The sequence below is a fragment of the Phalangium opilio genome, unplaced genomic scaffold (genome assembly GCF_054372755.1).
Source record: "Phalangium opilio isolate 3A_F unplaced genomic scaffold, DU_Popi_V2 ptg000031l_1, whole genome shotgun sequence".
Classification (NCBI taxonomy): domain Eukaryota; kingdom Metazoa; phylum Arthropoda; class Arachnida; order Opiliones; family Phalangiidae; genus Phalangium; species Phalangium opilio.
In genome coordinates this window covers 12,476,362-12,496,365 of record NW_028324158.1, presented here as the reverse complement: position 1 = coordinate 12,496,365, position 20,004 = coordinate 12,476,362, and the positions used below count along the sequence as shown (strand labels likewise).

General features: G+C 35.4%; 1 protein-coding gene and 1 long non-coding RNA gene across 2 annotated transcripts; one reads left to right on the top strand and one right to left on the bottom strand.

Annotated features, from left to right (window-relative positions):
• Position 1: 1 nt before the first annotated feature.
• Positions 2-1,287, bottom strand: LOC149690691 (uncharacterized). The gene is made up of 2 exons (XR_016383781.1): positions 1,146-1,287; positions 2-1,067 (listed from the first exon to the last, which is right to left on the bottom strand). It is a non-coding gene; the product is annotated as an uncharacterized LOC149690691 (long non-coding RNA).
• LOC149690690 (uncharacterized) lies at positions 1,063-19,616 on the top strand. The gene is made up of 5 exons (XM_089870286.1): positions 1,063-3,780; positions 4,049-4,441; positions 9,413-9,665; positions 18,349-18,734; positions 18,822-19,616. Exons 1-4 carry the CDS (start codon positions 1,135-1,137, stop codon positions 18,597-18,599), a joined length of 3,543 nt encoding a protein of 1,180 aa, XP_089726412.1. The 5' UTR covers positions 1,063-1,134; the 3' UTR covers positions 18,600-18,734; positions 18,822-19,616.
• Positions 19,617-20,004: the final 388 nt, after the last annotated feature.

The following is a 20,004-nucleotide window of genomic DNA, read 5'->3' as shown; positions in this document are numbered from 1 at the left end:
ATTAGAATATGTTAGTTTATTTTTCAAACAGGATCAATTACATTTACAATTATTTTTATTTTCAGATTCAAATTACGCGGCCTTGAAAAATTGCGTTTGATCACGGGTTATCAACTAACCAATCAGAAGCCTCGTCCGCTAGATGGCGGCGGGTGAGTCGGCGTCTGTCAACTTTCCTATCGTTCGTTAGTGGAAGGGAGTCCGGGACTGCAACAAACAACGGAACGGGCAGGAAGGGCTGGCGATTTTCCGCCCTTAGTTTCGGGCGGACGTTAAATTAGGCTTAACTATTTAATGTAAGTTTAAGTTAATTAACTAATATTTAAGCAAAAATGTGAAAATCGCGAGCGTGAATGACAAAAACATTCCAAATTCGGGCTTCGACGCTAACCCTAAAGGACTTTAACGGTAAAACCAGTTACACTTTATCACTACTTAATATTTTTCTAATCGCGACGGTTGTTGTATCATGTATGATTAGTTAGGCCTAGGTTTAAACATGAATTTTAATCGTATAAACTCAACCATGTTCTAAACGGTGTTAAACACGCCGCGAAAAGCCTATAAACAATAAAATATCAATGTTTATTTAACGATTAGTCACCGGAAAATATACCGGCATCGAAAACGCTGAGTAACAGACCGAACTAAGCCTCGGTTTAACCCATAATCCTATATTTGCCAGCTGAGCTAAGAAAATAAGTTTTATTATCTAGAACGACATTGCCTGGAGGGCTTATGTAGGTGCTCGCGAAAGTTGTCCATTTTTTTTGTCATAGCGCGTTACGAATTTAAAATTAGTTTTTTACGTAATTTATTTCGGCTCAATTTTTAAATTATTTAGGTACTCTAAATATTAATTAAATTAATATTTATACTGAACAATGTGAAACGAACATAGCCATAGATCGAAAAACATTTCTGACGTGGTTAAAATAATAATTAAGGATAGTTAATGGCTAATTTCAAAATCAAACCAATAGTTTAGTGATTAAATCATCAATCTTGTACTGGAACAAACAAAACGATTTAGGAGAGCGCTCAAAAATCAAGCATCCGTCGCAAATCTAAAACAAAATACTTAAAGATAAGAAATATTAAAAAAATATATAAAAAAAAACATTCCAAGTGATAATGGCTAGCACCTCGGAAACGGAGAAGAACCTTGTGGCGTCGTCCCCGCCCGAATTTGTCATCCAAAGAAATTTGATTCTTCAAAAACGTTCTTCGAGTCTCTTGGATGGTGAAAAAGATAGGAATTTTTTCGAGTCAAACGAGCAAGGAGGTTTAGGGACGATGAAGGGCGAGCAGTTTGGTTGCCCCCGTGGTGGTGGCAATGGTGTTTTGAATCCCCCCGCAACTGGTTCTGGTCTATCTAGCGAAGAGTGCTTCGGCGGCGGCGGCGGCGGCTCTCGAGCATTCAAGGGTGTTCACCCTTACGAAAGCAGTAGCGCGCTGCATCAGCAAGCCTGCTCTAGCAATAGCGGTCTTCATCATTCTAGTTGCGTCGCTCGTGAAAACCGGACGCAAGTTGGCGTTGCCGCGGCTCAGCTCCCATCGAATAATAGGCGAATTTCGCCGGGGGCTCGACTCCCCACTTATATTTCTTCTTCTTCTTCTTCGTCTACAATCGGGGACCGAGGCTTAGGAATTTCACGCGTGAAAATGGGCGAAGATCACGTTGACTCGACGACCTCCAGAGCCAGTTTGTACAAAACTTCGTCCTCCGAAAGTGGAAGTGATATCTCGTCGGTCGTAAATGGAGATATGGAAAGGATTATAAACTACAACGATAATAAAAATAAAAACAGCACCGCGATGACGAATGGAGGTGGAATAAAGACGAAGAAAGATCGCCTTAACGACACCACCACCTCTACGGGGTTCCAAGATCAAGAGTTTAGTTACGGACCCGGCTTCGTCGACAAGTTAAAATCGAGATTTATTAGTCTGTCCCTTCGGGAAAAAGTCAAAGCCGGGGCTTTGAGGCGTTTCTCTAGTTTGGAGAATGTCTTGGATGACGATGATATCCTCGAGGAGACCTACCATCATCACCATCCGGTCAAATATCCTCCGCAGCAAAGGGATAATAATATAAATAGTGACGTCATCGCCAAACGTAAGCGGCCAATCGGATCGTCCGTGAATAATAGCGGCGGTGGGGGTAACAGCGTGGCTTGGACGCGCTTTAATAAAAAAAGTAACTACTACCACCATCAGCACCCCTCCGGGAATAATAAAATTGGGGGATTTAAACGGGCCAAAAGTATGGAAACGCTTTTACTGGAATCAGAGCGGAGAAAATCGCAACACACTCGATTGGCGGCGGGACCGGGCAGCGGAGGCTCCAATCGACCCGTCTCCATGATCGACACCGTCGTGGTCGTCCCCACACTGGGACTCATCAACGAAAATCTCGTTATCATTGAAAGTCCCACCACGGAAAGTCAAGGTCAAGGACACGGTGCCCCGCCTGAAACGTCATCCTCCAAAGAGTTGAATGGAGTTGTGGCGGCACCGCCTCCCCCATCGCAGCAACCGCCTTCCTCCAAGGACGACAACGCCATAAACAACAACTTTAGGAATACCAATAATAAGATGGTCAATAGACAAGTGTCGGCTACCGCTATTTCCGAAGAGGAATTACCCAAACCGGATATAGTTAAAAATTGCAAGTTGATTTTTGAAACTGTCGGTAAGAACGTCATCAATACCACGACACCCGTCACCAGTAATAACGCGACAAGTAACAACGTTATTAACAGTCGCGGTGGCGTGACCACCATACCGCGAAGTGCCAAAAATGCCCCTTCTTCTTCACCCGCCACGAACAAAGTTAATTCCACCTTGCCCAAAAGTTTCGTCCTTAGTGCCAAAGATAGTAATTCCTCCCAGGAAGATTCCGCTTCGAAACTATTTAACGGAAATAGGTCATCGCCCACTTCCGCCAACAAGGACTCTTCTATCAAAGAAACCCCCTCCTCCTCCCTGTCTTTGTCGAAAGAAAGAGAAAACAAACCTTTTGAGAATCACCACAATCACGCCACTTCTAATGGAATCGCTAACACTAACGGGGAAATAAATACAACCAGCGTGACGTCACCAAATTCGGAAGTATCTTCCGCTATTTCCACTTCGAAGATTCCTTCTTCCTTTCAAAATGAAGTGACTTCCTCCTCTTCGAAAATTTCTTCTTCTTCGACTCAAAATCAAAACGATACGATTAAGAACCAGTTCCAGAATAAAATCGCGCCACCAGTTCCCGCTGCTACCACCGTCACCCCCGTTTCGCCTTTGACCTCGCCGACTGAAACATTAGTTAATAAATCGAGTCCAACCACTATGAGTCCGGTGCCTTCCAGATCGGAAAGGTCATTGTTACCCACAGTCGTAAATGGTAGTAGTAATACTTCGACAAATAGTCAGGCGGTGACCCCGGCACCACGACCTCCGACCCTAAACACCAAGACGACCCCGTTGGCGCCAACGAAAGTTAGCGAAATATTATCATCGGAAGACTTAGATTCGAATGAAAAGAATACCTCTACGAAAATTATTTCGCCTTCTTTGGCAAGTCATAAAGAGGTGAAAAGTAGTTCTCTTCCCCTGTCTTCGACGCAAACCAGTAAGGCCAGCAGCAACGGCGGGGGAGATTCCAGGGTGTTACCATCGCGGTTAGACAACGCTTCCCCTATTGGCGGCGCCCCAAATAACTCTACTAGTCTCAACGAAACTCCAAACTCTCAACAAAACTCTCAGAGAGAAGATGATGTCTTGAAAGTAAGTTTGAAAGATTTCTTTGCCGTTCATTTTGTGGTCCAATGACACTATCTAGGCCTGGGACGTGTTTTAAAGATAGTTAGATAGTTGGGTCAGAGTTGGGAAGGGTAGGGTAGTTACGGTTCATTTAGAATTATGCCAGTTGTGACGTCAGATTCAAAACTAAACGTAATAACGTCTTGGGGATCTTTTAGTTCTTTTGGGCGGCCATCTTTGGTACCGTAGCTTAGATATTCAACTTTTTTTTTTTATTTATTGCGCTTTTTAGCCCAGCACGTTATTGAACAAAAAGGGCGGTTTATGGCAAAAGGCGCCACCTATGACAACGACGATCGTCTACGACTTCCGGGGCAAAGACGTCAAGTCGCATTTACCTTCGAACCCGGCACCCTTCGGTTGCGCCCCGGCAAGAATCAACAAGAAAAAGACCACGTCGAAGAAATCACCCCGAGAGGGTTTGTCCCTGAAAAATGGCGTCGACTTGGAGGGTGACTTCGGTGGAGGTGAAAGCAACGATTATAGCGACGATGACCGGGATAACTCCGATGATTACGATGAAACGGACGTCGGGGCCCATTTACCCCAAAAATGTGGTATCAACTTTATCGGAGAAAATGCCAAGTGTAGCAGAAGTTCCTTATTGACCATCAGAAACAAGAAGGTAAGCTTCAAAAAGACCTTTTTTTCTTTCAAACTTAGGCTTACATTTGAAACTGGGTTACTTGCAAATACTTACATTCCCGCCCGCCCTTTGACATTATTTACAATCCTAATTACTTACCACCGCGCTATAGAACTTTTAGAAAATTTAGCAGATGTTATTTTGACAGTTTATTCAAATTCTAATCGTATTCACGAACTTTAGTGAGTTTAAAAGACGTGTTTTATTCTTTGCCATCCATAACTAGAAATTCTAGTTTTTCTAGAGCCGAGTAGTTCTTAATTTTATTCCCATAAAAAACCATAAAACGAGTACTTTCAACTTTCGCCCAAAAATATCTCTCTCTCTTAAATTGCTCTACACGCTATCGGGGTTCATTCATGGCACGGCACGTCTTAGTAGCTAGCTGATCCTACCATAATTTAACCTAATAAATGCATTAAATTTAATGATAGTTAAACAGAAGTTGAAATTAAAAATTTAATCATTAGCGAAGATTTTATTTTTTTGGGGGGGGGGGTTATTAATAATTTATTTATGCAAATTTTCTGTACGGATTGTAAAAGCAGGCAACTCGTGTTATCATTCGTGTTATTGTCAATGCGTGGTGCACTTGAAATTTGTTTGGTAAAATTCCACGGGGTTTTTGGTAATAAAAGGCGCGAACGATTTATCATTTTTGACACCTGAAATATTTCTCCGAAAATTTCCACCACTTTTCAAAAGGGTTAGGGTAAATATTAGGCCTGAATCACTGCTTCTGACACACTGGCTTCAACACACCCATTTTTCTACCTTACCTTCTTAATACACGTACCAACTTAACTTGCAACCATTATCAAAGCCCCCTTATTCAAGTTACTCGGGTAGAGATAACGCGGGAGCTCAGCAGGTATTCGAACTCTTTTTTTTTCCCTGACGTCATAAAGAGAGTGTTAAATGAATTCGTACATAGGGGTGAAGTGTCACGTGATCTCCCCATAAAACTTCCGGCCCTTTCTATGATAATAAAACCACGAAATTTCCATAGGAAAAAAAAAAAAAACAGGAATTTTGCTGGGTTTATTTGTTTGATTATAAAGGGTAGATGTAGATTAGTTGTTGTTATCTAGTTAGGAGCAGTCTATGACCTAAACGAAATCAAACGTTTACCACCGGAACCGGAAGTAAGTGTTCATCTTCCGGAATCCCGGATCAAAATTCACTAGAATTCACTAGTAATTTTTATTTAGGTTTTAAAAGAATTTTATAGAGGTTTCTTTATTTGTTTTAAAGGTCTTATGATATTAGAGAGATTAAGATATTATTATTTAGATCTAACTTAAACTGTCTATTAATTACGAAACCGTGACCAAATTGGTCCAGTTGACCCATAGCGCCGTACCGTTCTCTATTTGTTGGGGAGGGGGGGGGCGTGAAGAAGGGGGGACAGTTAGTACTATTTCTTTGTCCAATTCCACGCTTGGACTAGCATCTTTAGAGAAGTTGACCACTTATTTACTGGCAAATTTTCTTTAATATATATACGAGGTTTAACATTATGCATTTATCGAATTCCCTTATACGGAATTAGGCCTATATATTATAAACCTAATTTTCTGGGTAGAAAAATGAATAAATTTTCCGTAACGGTTTTTTGTACAACGCCTTTTGCCTTCGTTGTATTGATGTATTTTTAAGCCTTTCTTATAACAAACACTATAACAGCAAGGTTTTATTTCTTGAAACGTCATTTTCTACCTTCAGAACTGACTGATAAAGGTCTTAGTTTATTTAAGGCGTGGTTAGATAGTATGAACAGTTATTTTTTTTATATATTTAGTAATATTATTTAGTTCAATTTTTATTTTTCTGGAAAAGAATATAAATTTTTGGGACCCTAATATTATTATAAATTGTGGGTGTATACCTCGGTATACCTTTTTAATAAATGGCCACTCCCAAAAATATAAAACGTATCCTTACAAAGGGTTAGTTACTCTATTTTTGTAATAATTTTTTTTTTAAATTTGCTGTTGGTCCAATTTTCTAATGTCCAGTTGTGAGTCGGGTTATCTCAGGTCAAGCTATCCCCATTTCTTAACTATAGACTAATGGCACCCCATGTTATTTTCCCATTGAGCTTAATACAGTCGAAGGCAGAGGGCTGCCATTACCCTATAACTTTAACGTCATGCGCAGTGCTTCAAATACTAACTTAGTACCAAAGTTACCGAATTTAGTTTTTATTAAAACACAAATTTGCTTTTGTTTTTTCAATTACAAACAAAACAAATACGAGACAAAAAATCAATCAAATATTTTTTTAGGGAAAACTAAATTTTATTAGGAATTTTGTAGTCGTTTTATTGACATAACTCACGAAAGGGGGATGGTTTTTTTTCCTGGAATTTCAAGGTTTCTCTGCCCTTGTTTGTTTTATTTTGATTTAATTTCGAATATATTTATTTTTGACCTTAAAAAAATACTAGAGAAATATCTGTAGTCTCCATCCTGGAAGTTATACTTTTAAAATATAAAAAAAACATTCCTAGTTCGATAAATTTTAACGTTTGGTTTTCCGCCAGGAAATAATATAGGGTATTTCAATTTAAATCGAGTGCTAGATAATCCTTACCTTTAACTAAGCTTAAAGGGGTAATATTATCAAAGGCGGACGTGAAGTTACGTTGGGGTTTTTATGAAATTTCATATCATCGCGTTGTATCGTGTATCGTATGAATAAGCGTCTTTTCTTTATGTTCAGTTATTTATAGTTAATATAGATAAAGGCGGGGAGCATGTCAATCGTTATTAGTCTCCCCTGCCTTTGACTGTATTGCATTAATTATGGTGAACGTAATTTATGTTTTGAAATAAAAAAAAAGTAAAAAAAAACCCTTTTTCATTTATTGAATATATTAACGTTGTTCTATTTGAATATACGTTGATTTTTCAGTTAAATAAATTAGGTTAATGAACGTATTTAGGGTCAAGGTAAATTTACCGAGTGTGACGTCACTCCATAAATCACGCATGCGCCGTATTAACTTAACTCCCTTATAAAGTTTCAAAAATATATTTTTCGTTTGTAACTTTAAACTCTGTTACCAGTCGGCACTTTGTTTTTGCTTTCCATTGTGTTTAATATGGTTAAAGGTGTTAAAGTGCCATTTCGATTTTTATTTTATTTAAGAGATTAATCCCTTTATAAGGCGCTATAAGATATATCTGGTAAAGGAAGGGGCACATAAGAAAAACTGGTTTAAAATTAGAGTTGATTATAGTTTATGGTACGTTAGACACTGCCACTCAGAAATCACTAAAACTAATTTATAGTAGTACGTAACACACCCCAAAAATTTTATAAAAAAAAACTGTCCTTAACTACGACTATGTTTTTCAGTTTTTGACCCTCGAATTTTTCAAGGTATCAGTGATATATTTGCCATTTTATATCGCGGAGTGATAATCAATAACATTTGGAAAAAATGCTGAAATATTTTACTATAGTTTTTATACTAAAATATTAAAAAAATTATCTAATAGAGGGGTAGTTCACTAACTTCACCCTCCATTTTTGGATGGGTAGAATGACCTGCCCCACGTTTTATTAAGTCCGATCCTGCCCGTATCTGGTGCTGCTGGTAATAACACTACCACCACCTAACCTATAGTACAACTGGTGTATGTTGAAATCTTATTTCGTGAGACATTTGCGGCAATTTTCTTTTGAAAGTCCTTGATCCGATTTTTTTATATTATTTTATATTATTCTCTCCTTTAATGCGAAGTTTTTTAACTATAAACTTTAGGTTACTACCAAAGTTACTCTATACGTTATTAACATTAAGCAAAATTTAAAGATTAGGCAGAGAAATTCCGAACAAAAACTGAAATTGGGGACATTAATTTTTTTATTTCAAACATAATTTTTTTTGGTAATATTATTTCTTATTTTCTCTCCTCTACGTCTACGGAGGAGTTTTTAAAAGTGGTGACTCGCAAAGGCTTAAGTATTAAACGTTTTAACTCTCTTGAGTTAGTCTTTGATTAGATAACGCTAATTAAACACAGTCTGAACTAAAATATATATATATATATGTACAAGTACAGAACGGTATGTATTTATCGTAAAACAAACACACGTCTAATGTATAATAGATAGATAAAGAAATGTATGCTTAAATATACATTGAATCATAAAATACGTCAATTTTAGTATGGGGAAATATATTTCTTAATTTTAATTAATGCCAAAAATTAATTTGTGAATTAGAAATTTGTTAAATTTAATTTATAATCTTGGTTTTTAAATCGTCCTTGTCGAAGGTCGCTTGTCTTTTTACCGAGGGCCAAATAGATTTTAGGGATTTTTTTTAACTATTCATTATATTTTACTCTGTTCAACTTATATCACGTAATGAAGATAAGCTTACTTGGTATTATATTTGAACTAGTATTGGTTAGCTATGTACCTATTGCTTGGGTATGTATGTTTTACCATTACTTGGGCGGATATTGGTGACGTAAATATCTCTGTACACGGACGGACGGTGGTGACACCACGCCCTGCCCTACAGAAAAAGTTATACACACACGTGTTTCGTGTTTCCTTTTCGTGATTAGTTATAACAATAAGTCAAGATTATAATTTGATTAAACTTATAGTTAATTGCTAATTTGTAATTTCCTGTAAAATGAAAACAAATAGGCGTTAGTCATGGCATTATACTGCGCCTTTATATTGACCTAGCTGAATTAAAGGGAAGCTGAACTGAAACCAAAAATATTCCAAATGAAGGGCAATAGAAAATCCCCCCTCTCTAAGCTTAAACTTCAGTGCAGTGTTGTCAGTCCCTCTGTACTAGTTCAAATTGAACTGCTAGCCTTTATCTTGACTCACCAACGACCTGGCAACACTTGGCCATCAGCATTCGGTTTTAATTCAGTTAATTAATTTGGGGTTTACTTTATTTTAATTATTATTAGTTAAAACTCCAATTTGACGATGACGCGACGTCGACGTTCGAGTACCCGTCTGAAGATTGGATATACGACGAAACGCCGAGCGCCTCCTTACTCAGTTCGAGCAATTTACTCGAAACAGTCTTGAGTCCTGACAATCAAAGACCTCAACCGCCAACAAACAACGCCAACGCGGATAACAATCAACTGGAAAATACAAACAACATTGCCAACAACATCCAAGGACTAAGAAATACACCTGGAATCAACTCTACTGGTAAGTCAATATTGTTTTCTATAATATTCACGGGAGAATTCAATACATTCTTGGGTTGGGTTGCTCGCGAATTTTAATAGTTTGTTGACATTTAATGTAAAATTAACGTAGACCCAAACGCTTTGAAAGCTAACGCGTTGCCGCTATATGCTAATTGGCGAATCTAATTGTAATTTCATCTTTTATTTCTACACGCTCGAGTTGAAGGTTATTGTTATGCACTCAAATAGAATTCGTACTTTTCTTTCCCTGTTTTTTGTACGTTACCAAAAGCGTAAGTGACTTATTACTTAAGTGATAAAATTGGCAGTTTCACGCCACGCCGATCGCCCCTACTGGTACCATTATGTTGCGACTCAAAAATAATTATTTGAGATTAAGGAAATATTTAAACATAACCACACGCTAGATTAAATAGATTCAATATTTTTGTGTCTCTTTGCGTTCGTTTGAACTTTGAAATTAATTAGTTAATCACCAGTACTAGTTAATTAGTTAATTATCTTTGATCGAGTAATTAGCATCATTGCAAAGATAACATAATGAAGCTATTTCTTGCAATCATGGGGGGACGGTAGTAGTTTTTGGGGGGTCAAGTTTTAGGGCAACCTCCAAACTCCTTTTTTCTTCTTGAAATTTCAAATCAGCGATGCGAACCGAGTAGTATTTTGTTCATTATTTAATCGGGAGGGTCCTCCAACCACCAAGAATTAAACAGTCCTTTTATATTAAAGGGAGTTGCACCGTTTGATAACGGGTCAGTCCAATGTGTATAGAGATGGCATCCAATAGATAAGATTGCACGCGTAGTACTATAGGGTTTACCATCTTTATTTGACCGTCCGTTTGTGTATATGTAACAAAGGGGTGATGTTTTTGGTGTCAGCCCTTCTTGGGGGGTGGAAGGCTTGGGGGAGGGGGGTGACCATGCGCCCTTTATCGGTTAATAGTCCAAAACAATTTTACATAATTTCCCATACGCTATAATAATAGCCTTTAAACGTCTTGAAGGGGAAATAATTAAGAAAGGAATTCTTCTTCGAAACTGGTTTCTTGTTATAAATGGAATTGCCTTTTAATGCAGGAGGGTTACATTCACGGGTTCTTCTTCTTGGCCCTGGGGCTACTCACTTCGCGTAAAGTAACAGTTTTCGTGTATACTGAAGAGTGGTTAGCCCCTCTAGACTTTTTAAGGTCAAGTCGGCGGAGAGTTCGTGTTTATTACTTTAACCAGAAGTGGTATGAGACTAGAAGTGAAGGGCTCTAGCATTGGTAATAGATCCTGGCACTAGTGAACAAATTTGAGGATTTTATGCCGCTTCCCACGCGCTAAAACTAGAGAGAGAAAAATTGGTCGAGTTCCAAAAACATTTCTTGCCCCCTTCCCCTCAACCCAAAGCCGCAGTACACGGACCCGGCTCCTTGAATCTAGTTCGGCCGTCTACCACCGCGAGCGTCTCACGTTTTGGAGGGAAAATTCTGAAACCGCCACTAGAGGGCCAACCGTTTGTGTTTTATCAAGTCTTTTCACTAATGCCGAGTGAAGAATTTGGTTAGCTCAATACTTCTAGTATCATACCACTTCTGCTTTAACTTAACGTAATTTTTAGCTAAAAGTTTATTGAAAATAAGTATCAGTTTTCGCGTCTACTGAAGAGTGGTTAGCCCCTCTACGGTCAAAGTCTTCGGCGAGGTCGTGTTTAATACCCTAACTTGACTTTTTAATTTTTTTTTACCTAAAAGCTAATTAAATTAAAAATGATTCGATTAATATAATTATTTAAATGAGTATCAGTGGTTAGCCCCTCTGGAATCTACATCCTTTATACAACGAAAGTCAAAACTAGGAGTTCGTATTAACCAAGCTGTAGTAATTTTTAGTTAAAACTTAAATAAGCCTTTTCGCCTATGTTAAAAGTGGTTAGCCCCTCTGGAATCTACATCTTTTATACTACGAAAGTCAACGTGACGTCACTTTAGCAAAATAAAAGTTAATTGAATTTCGTCTGCTTTCAATTTCTTACATATTTGAGAATGAAAAAAAAAAGAAACCTTTTCAATATTATTTCAATGTTTACTTAAATATAGCAAAAGTTGGGGAGGTTTATTTCGCGTGATAAAAGTCGATCAAGGCTATATTGTGTATTATACTTCTCGGGGGTACATTTGCTAGTCCGTGAAATTCGGGAAAATATTTTTTTTTTTATTTTCTTCATCTTCTTTGAGCTCATTTCATTATTTCCTCTTAAAAATCTATGAAAATAACCACGCACTCATCCTCTCTCTCTTTCCCTCCGTTCCCCCTCCTTTATTGAAACCATTTGCTCTCTGACGCGTTTTAAATAAAATAAGAAATAAAATACCCAAAAATAAACTAGCTTGTAGATAGAACCCACTTGATGACAATTGGAAAAAAAAATATAATAAACTATTAAATATTCTCCATGAATATTGATTTAAAATATATAAATATAAATACATATTTGCCCGTCTAGACGATTTCCAATATGTTAATTGATATTACTTGGTAATTTCCCTTCGTTTTTACCCAAAGAATTCGACGTATTTAAAATTCTAACAAGCTCCATTTTGGGTTGGCTGGCAGTGGGGGTAGAGGGGGGTGTTCCCTTTTAACACCCACTTAACTTTCTTACGTGTGAACTTTCAATTTTAGAGTTCAAGTTCACTTATTGGTTCGTTAAACCTTTAGCCTCGTTTTTTAGTTTGAAGTACAATCGTTGGGGTTGTTTTAGTTGGGATTTTTTTAAAACACTTCTTCCTTCAAAATGTTCTTAAATTATTTTTACTTACCACTTATAGAAAATGGTTAGTCAATTAAACCCACATTTTTGCTTGTGAAGTCATAATTTCTGAGTCCGCGTATACGGTATTCGTAAACGAATTCCAAGCGAATGTTTGCCTGATCGCGAGTAATATAAATACCATCCATATTGGGTTTTGGGGGGTGTATGTTATTGAACACTATACCCGTCCCAATGAGGGTAGGGAAAAAGATATTTAACATAAATGATTAATTAATTTGACGCAGCAACGTAAAGGTTTCAAGAATTTCATGAGTCAATTAAGTTTTGGAAACTTGATCTCGTTTTATTACTTTTGAAATATTTTCTTTGAAAATTCTTTTTTTTTTGGGGAGGGGAGCGAAAAAAATGTAAATTCTTCAAAACCCCCCCCCCCTCCATCCCATAATCCTTATATAGAGACTTGAAATTTTTGTCACGTGTCTCATTCGGTGAGGTGCGGGACCAAAGGGGAATTAAAGGGTTGAGTTTCTTCATTCCAACATAGTAGAGACAGCAAAAATTCTTAATATTTCTATGATATAATTGCTGTCTTTTCTTCATTACTTTTTCAGGGTTGGGTAACTTGCTTCAAATGAACATTCTAAAGCTCTCTCTCCCTCTTTCTCAGTACTTCTACATGAATTATTACATTTCCTTTGAATGAATTAATATATTTGGCCTTGGGTTAAATATTATTAGCCTTTTTATAATATATTATAAATTAAACAAGAAAAAATGATTATCACCAGATTGGTGTCCAATATCATAATTTCATTTTGAACTCCGTATTTTGAACCCAAGTATTTATTTATTTATGGGTGATTGAATAAGTCGTCGCGTCGTGTTAAGGTCGCGTGTACCCATCCCACCCTAAATAAATGACTTCGCAATGTTTTGTTTTTTGCATCATACACTATAATGGGGTATTATATTTAAAAACAAGTCGTCGCTATAGTAAACCCCTATTTCCATATATCCGTGTAGGGGTTTTTTTTTCTCTCTGTCTCATTTTTTTTTCTAATTGAATATTCACGAAGCGTTGTCGTCCTCAAATGATTACGTCTTTTGACTTTGGTTTCCTATTGTGTTATTTTAATATGAACTGTTAACACTTGTAATCATCATACCCTAATGCGTGAGTGTACCACTAATATATATTGACTTCCTGGTATGCGAGAACGGCTAATGTTAGTTCTTTACTAAACCTACTGTCAAATTAAAGGTTTGTTTAAGTATGGTACTGGTTCTTTTGTGCCACTACTTAATACATACTTTAGTAGTCCTATAGAATTACCAACGGGTTTATATTATTTTTTATTGTGCATTTCCTCATTTGCGAACCTGAGTCTAAACTTGGTTACTAAACTGAATAGCTAAAAGGTTACCGAGCTATATAATGCTAGATTAAGAATGCATACAGATAATTGGAAACATTGCGATCATGAATAGGTATTGAGATATTCATGGGTTCTTTGAATTGAATTCTTATGGATTGAGTTGTTGTAACTTCTTTAGTCGCCATTTTTAAAACGTTTGAAGCGGAATGAAATGTTTTAAGCCCCCCCCCTCCCCCCTTAATCTCCATTTCCGGTAGCCAGGTGAAACCTACACTTTAAAAAAAGTAGTTCCTTCTCAATGAGTAAAATTAGTTCCGAGTGAAAGAGTTCTTAATTGCCCAAATATATACCCCCAAAGAAAATAAAAAAACCTTAGGAACTAAAATTCAATTTAGGCCTTAAGATGTAACGTATCTCAGTTTCAAAACGTCACTACAAAAGTTTTCTCACGGTTTTATATAATTGAACTCTTCCTCCAAATTTATGGACAGGGAAAGTGACAACAGTTGAATTGTGTACTAGAATTCATTCTAAGTTACTTGTTCTAACTCTTTAACCAATTCAAGTTCTTCCATGGCATTGGATCCAATTTCTTAGGATGGTTTTTAGTGCATGGAGTATATATTCTTTAAGATAGAGTAGATAATAAGCAACAGGGTCAGACGGATTGTCGAGTGACCTGATAAGGGGTCTAGCTATAGTAATTACGCCATTCTTAACTAAGCTAATTAACTTATCCATAAACAGTCACACCTTTCCAAATCAATGGAAAGATGCCAAAGTAGTCCCTTTATATAAAAAAGGTGACCCAACGGAACCTAATAACTATAGGGGCGTTTCAGTCCTGCCAATTCTTTCAAAGATCCTTGAAAAGATCGTATACGACCAATTGCTGGCACATGTTATCGATAATAATTTATTATATGAAATGCAGGCTGGCTTCGTACCAGGTCACTCGACGACCACGTGTGTCATGAACCTTTTTGAGACTATAATACAAAGTATAGAAAAAGAGTGGTATGTTGGAATTGTCTTTGTTGACTTGTCTAAGGCCTTTGATTGCGTAAATCATGAAATATTGCTTAATGAACTTAGATCATGCGGGGCAGATACGGGCACCCTTAAATGGTTCACGTCTTATCTTAGTCAAAGAACACAATCCGTAATAATTGGTAATACAAAATCTCAATCAATGACTGTATCTACAGGTGTTCCTCAAGGTAGTATCTTGGGGCCACTATTATTTAACATATATACGAGACATAATCATAAATGCTTAAAATTTTCAAAGTCTTTTGAATACGCGGATGACGATGCCCTTCTCTCTGTATCAGATGACGCTTCTAAATTGATCACTGAATTAGAATCGGACGTAATAACTCTAAAGAAAATGTTAGCCTCACGAGGCCTTATTTTTAATGAATCTAAAACTGTTTTTATGATTATTGAACCTAAAAAATTAAGAGGTACAACGCAAGACATAATCAAACTTGGGTCCCTAGATATATCACGGGTAAAATCATATAAATATATCGGAACCATCATAGATGAAAAGTTAGATTTTATTGATCACATTGAATATGTACTAAATAAGGTAAATAAGAGACTCTGGCTCGTCCATCCACTTTATAAATGTTTGAACATTCAAAGTAAAATTACGCTACATAAATCTATGATCCAACCCATCTTTAATTACGGTAATTTATTTTACAATATTGGCCCCAAAAAATACTTACATAGACTTCAAATTATACATAATAAATGTGCCAAATTAATATTACTCCGAAATAAGAGATCATCTGCCACAGAGGCTCTTAAAAACCTAAATTGGATGACCCTATCTCAAGAATATGAATATCAGCTATTAGTACTAATGTATAAAATCTATAATAATCAAATGCCAAAGTATATCCTTGATATGTTTCATTTAGTCGATCATAACTATAATACCCGCATAAATCTTAAAACCTTTGTTCTGCCATCAAAATTAACGACAACCAACTTGAAAAGTTTAAAAAACAGGGGAATCCAATCTTGGAATAACTTACCATGTGATATAAAAAATATAGCTAACATTAATGAGTTTAAGAGAGATGTAAAACAGCATATTTTTAATGTTTAACAATTAATTTAACTAACGGACCCCTTTGCAAACCAGTTTCGACTGAACAGGGATATCCAATAAAGCTTTAATTATTATTATTATTATTAATATTGCTCGGGAAGAATCGAATTTACTAGGAAGTGAAATAATCTATTGTTTTTGTTTTAAAGAATAAGAGAATGTAAGGGTTAGGAATGTGGGTTGCTTGCTTTGGTAAGGGGGGAGATCGGGGGAGAGGTGTAATAGGGGAAGGGGTCAAGAAGGTCAAACAAGCTCCGTTCAGAAATCTTCCCTGTCCTGGTCACGCGATCCAAATTTCAAAGAAGCGGAACATCATAGTTTCGAAATCAAATATGCATCGATGGTTGGGTAAAATATACTTTCGTTATTTATTTCCTGGATTAATATATTTTTCCAGGGTTTGTACAAAGTTCAGGGAAATTAATTTATAGTTAATGAAGTAATAATTCAGGGAAATCAGGGAAATTTCTGGGGCAAGACTGCAATTGTTTTGATGTTGTTTAAAATGCGTTTTCAATCTTTTTGCTATTTTCGAATTTGTTAACGAAAGTTTTATTTTAAAGGTTTATAAAACTGGGTTTTTTTTTTTTTTTTTAAGGAGAAATTCCAAAACATTTCCAAACAATTGAACTGTTCTAATTAAATTTATTTATTTAAGGTTAATTTTAGCAATAAATAATCAATAACTTTTTGATTAGTGTCAAGTGTATTGAGTCGTGAAATCAGTCCCCCCATTACCTCGTTCATTAAGTTTAAAACCGAAATTTGTACAAGTTAAGCTTTATTATCGCTACTTGTTTTTTGGGACCTCCAAGGATATGTATTCGTAGCTAGCTAGTACGCGTCAAAAACATTGACCCAAATAATTACAAAACCTTGGAATCATTGCATCGACTAATATTATTAATACGGAAAAGCGTCTTTTGATTTAATTTAAACATGAATATTGAAATATGGAGTTTGAAAATCAATTGAGAAGTTTTCACCTTGCTTAATAATCTCCGAACTAGTCAAGTGATGCTTTATCGACTTTGACTTCAATATTCAAGGGGGAATTTTTAGTAATTCATATCCATACAGTTTTAATACCTTTTTGAGGTAATATTGAATATTAATTTTTTTAATGAACTTTATTTTTTCATCATTTATTAATTTAATATTTAAAAGAAAAAAGAATATTGGGAGGTTTTTTGTTGAAAACGTATTACGCCTTTACGTCTTTAAGAAAATGTGTTTTTTCCAAGAACTTTTTGTTTCCTGGCATTAAAAGGGTGTTTTTCACGGTTCACGGATTCCAAACACATTTTTCATGAAATTTTTCGACGCCAAAATACACATTCTTTTTAACGTTTTCCTTTTTAAAGGGATACTGTATTGAATAGCGCATCCCCTAACCCGAACTCAATATATTAAATAATAAACACAATATATTATAGCGACGCTAAAGTGTCCCTTTATAGTGAAAGTAACTTGGAAATATTTCCCAGTACATATTTCATTGTCTTAATCATCTTGTCAAAAGAAAAATAAGTTAAATATTTTGAATTTTAAGTTTAGTCTCTCTCCCGCTGTGGAAAGTATCCGACTCGAAACCATAAACGTTAATATATTCAAACTATGCTAATAATATTAACCCTTTCACTTAAAATTTCCTCCATTAACTCTCTTAAACTAGGGGGAATAAATTTGATATCATTTTTAACAACGACGGCGTGTTTTGTAGACCGTGTATAATATTAGGAATGCATATAGCTACTAGGAATGTGTCTAGGCGAATTTTATGGGAAAAGCTAGTCTAATCACAATGAATTGTACCTCGCAAAGACTCTATCACGCTGTGCCTTGGACGTTGCGTTGTAACAACCAATGAAATTACAGATAGAAAGATGCCATCAGAATTATTGGGCTCAAGCCCGTCCCACAAAACCCTTACAGAAGTTAATTATCACAGCATATATGGGAGGGGGGCGCGATGTATTCGTGGTACTTGTAATTGGTTTAGAAAATACATGTAAATACTCTGAAACGCAGGTTTTAGTTGCATCCTATCCAGGAAACAAAGGAACTTGACATATCCTGCGTGATAACAAAATGAAAATATTGAAAAATTTCCTAGAAATATTTTAATCTTTAAGCAACCAAATAATTTGCTATCACACACTCTTTTTTTATCTAGGAATAGATTACGCAAGTTTTAAACCATTATTTTACTTTAGTATTATCGTAATTATATGCAAGAAAAACAACCACTGTAGTCTTTGAGCGCCTTAGTCATATATTTTCCCCGATTATTCTTATCTTGAACTATAACCTTTAATTATTAGAAACAAGACGTCGCGTTGGACTAAGAATTTATTGATATAAATGGAAGATAACTTTAGAAATACAATTTTAACCTGTTTTTAATTGTTTTTTAGGTGGTTTATCTAATTACACGCCGAGTATGTTGAGTTCCGGAGAATCTTCATTTCAATTGGGTGTAAGTAGTCGGTTAGCCCCTTCAAATGGCTCAGTGTCCAATAAGGATTCTGGATCTGACTCTGATGGATCCGCGGGTGGTAAGGTCTCTAGTGGTCAACAACAAGAAGATGAGGATTTGTTACCAGCTGATCCGGAACAAACGTCATCTTGGTCTTCGTCAACTTCAACCTCTGACCTTTTATTTTAACATCAACCTTCATCTTATTATTGACTGAAAATAGTGCTGAAAAAAGAAACATACATTTTTCGGAAAAATTCGCCTAAATTATCTAGTTATTTCTTGTCATTCCACAATATTGGACCAGTATTCCTTTCAACTACGGTAAGAACACTAATAAATGCAATTAATATTAATTACACTAATTATTTAGCAGAGATAATTAAACTTAAATTTTTTTTTTAATTTAAGATTGAATTGAATTAAAATTGGTGCCAGCCAATAGGAAATTTCCCCCTCTATGTATTCACTCGCTTTTTATTGGCTGCTGGTCAGTCGTCGTGGTGACCTCATCGTGTTAAGTTCAATAATTCCAAGTTAGTTTGATTAAATTAAAAAAGAAACAAACATGGTTTTTCAAAATCAACGTGAATTTTTTTATTTTCAACTCAGGATGATTTTTACTCTAATTTCCTTTAAATCGTTAATTAATTAATTAAACTTCCTCGTTAAATTTAATTAAATGTGTTAGTAGACATATATAAGAGAATAAGGCTTAAAATTAGGCCTAATTACTCTGAAGAAATGAAAGTAAAGTGCTTATAGTCAATAGTGGCTTTAAAAACGAAAAAATAAAATACTGAAGTGCCAGCCCCCTTTTTACTATAAAAACCTCATTTAATTATAATTAACATTAATCACTCGTTTTAATTTTAGTTATTATTATTTTTTTTTTCTCCCTTAATTAATATTTTGGCTCATAACCTTTGAACTTTGATTAAATAAAAAAGCCTAAAGTTTGTTATTGCTCAGAATTAAATCGCCATTAATTTAAAAATTAATTAATTAAATTAAATTAAAATTAATGTCGATTTAAAAAAATATATATATAATTGTCAATATTGTGTAAAAAAAAAAACCCCCATTGTTTTATTATAATTATAATTATTATTGCATTTTTTGTTTAAATAATTATTGCGTGGAGCTACTTAGTTAATTAATTAATTAAATCCCCCTCAAAGCTTCATTAAACTTAAAAAAAGTGAATGTGAAGATGAGTCGTTGATGTTTAATAATTATAGAAAATGATAAAAAAAAAACAACTTTAATCACAAAAATTCTCCTTCGAGTGTATGCATTGCCGAGTTTGCAATAAATGCTTCATAATTAGTTTTAATATTTTAATTAATTAAACGCTTTTTATTTTATTTACAGGCGGAGTTGAACTTGATATAATAGCGTCTCCAGGGGATTACTACCTCCAAAGTCGTCTGCTTGTTCTAATATCAGTTAAATTAATCGTAATAATTAAAGAAAATGATAAAAAAAAACTTTAATCATAAAAATTCTCCTTCGAGTGTATGCATTGCCGAGTTTGCAATAAATGCTTCATAATTAATTTTAATTAATTAAAACGCTTTTTCTTTTATTTACA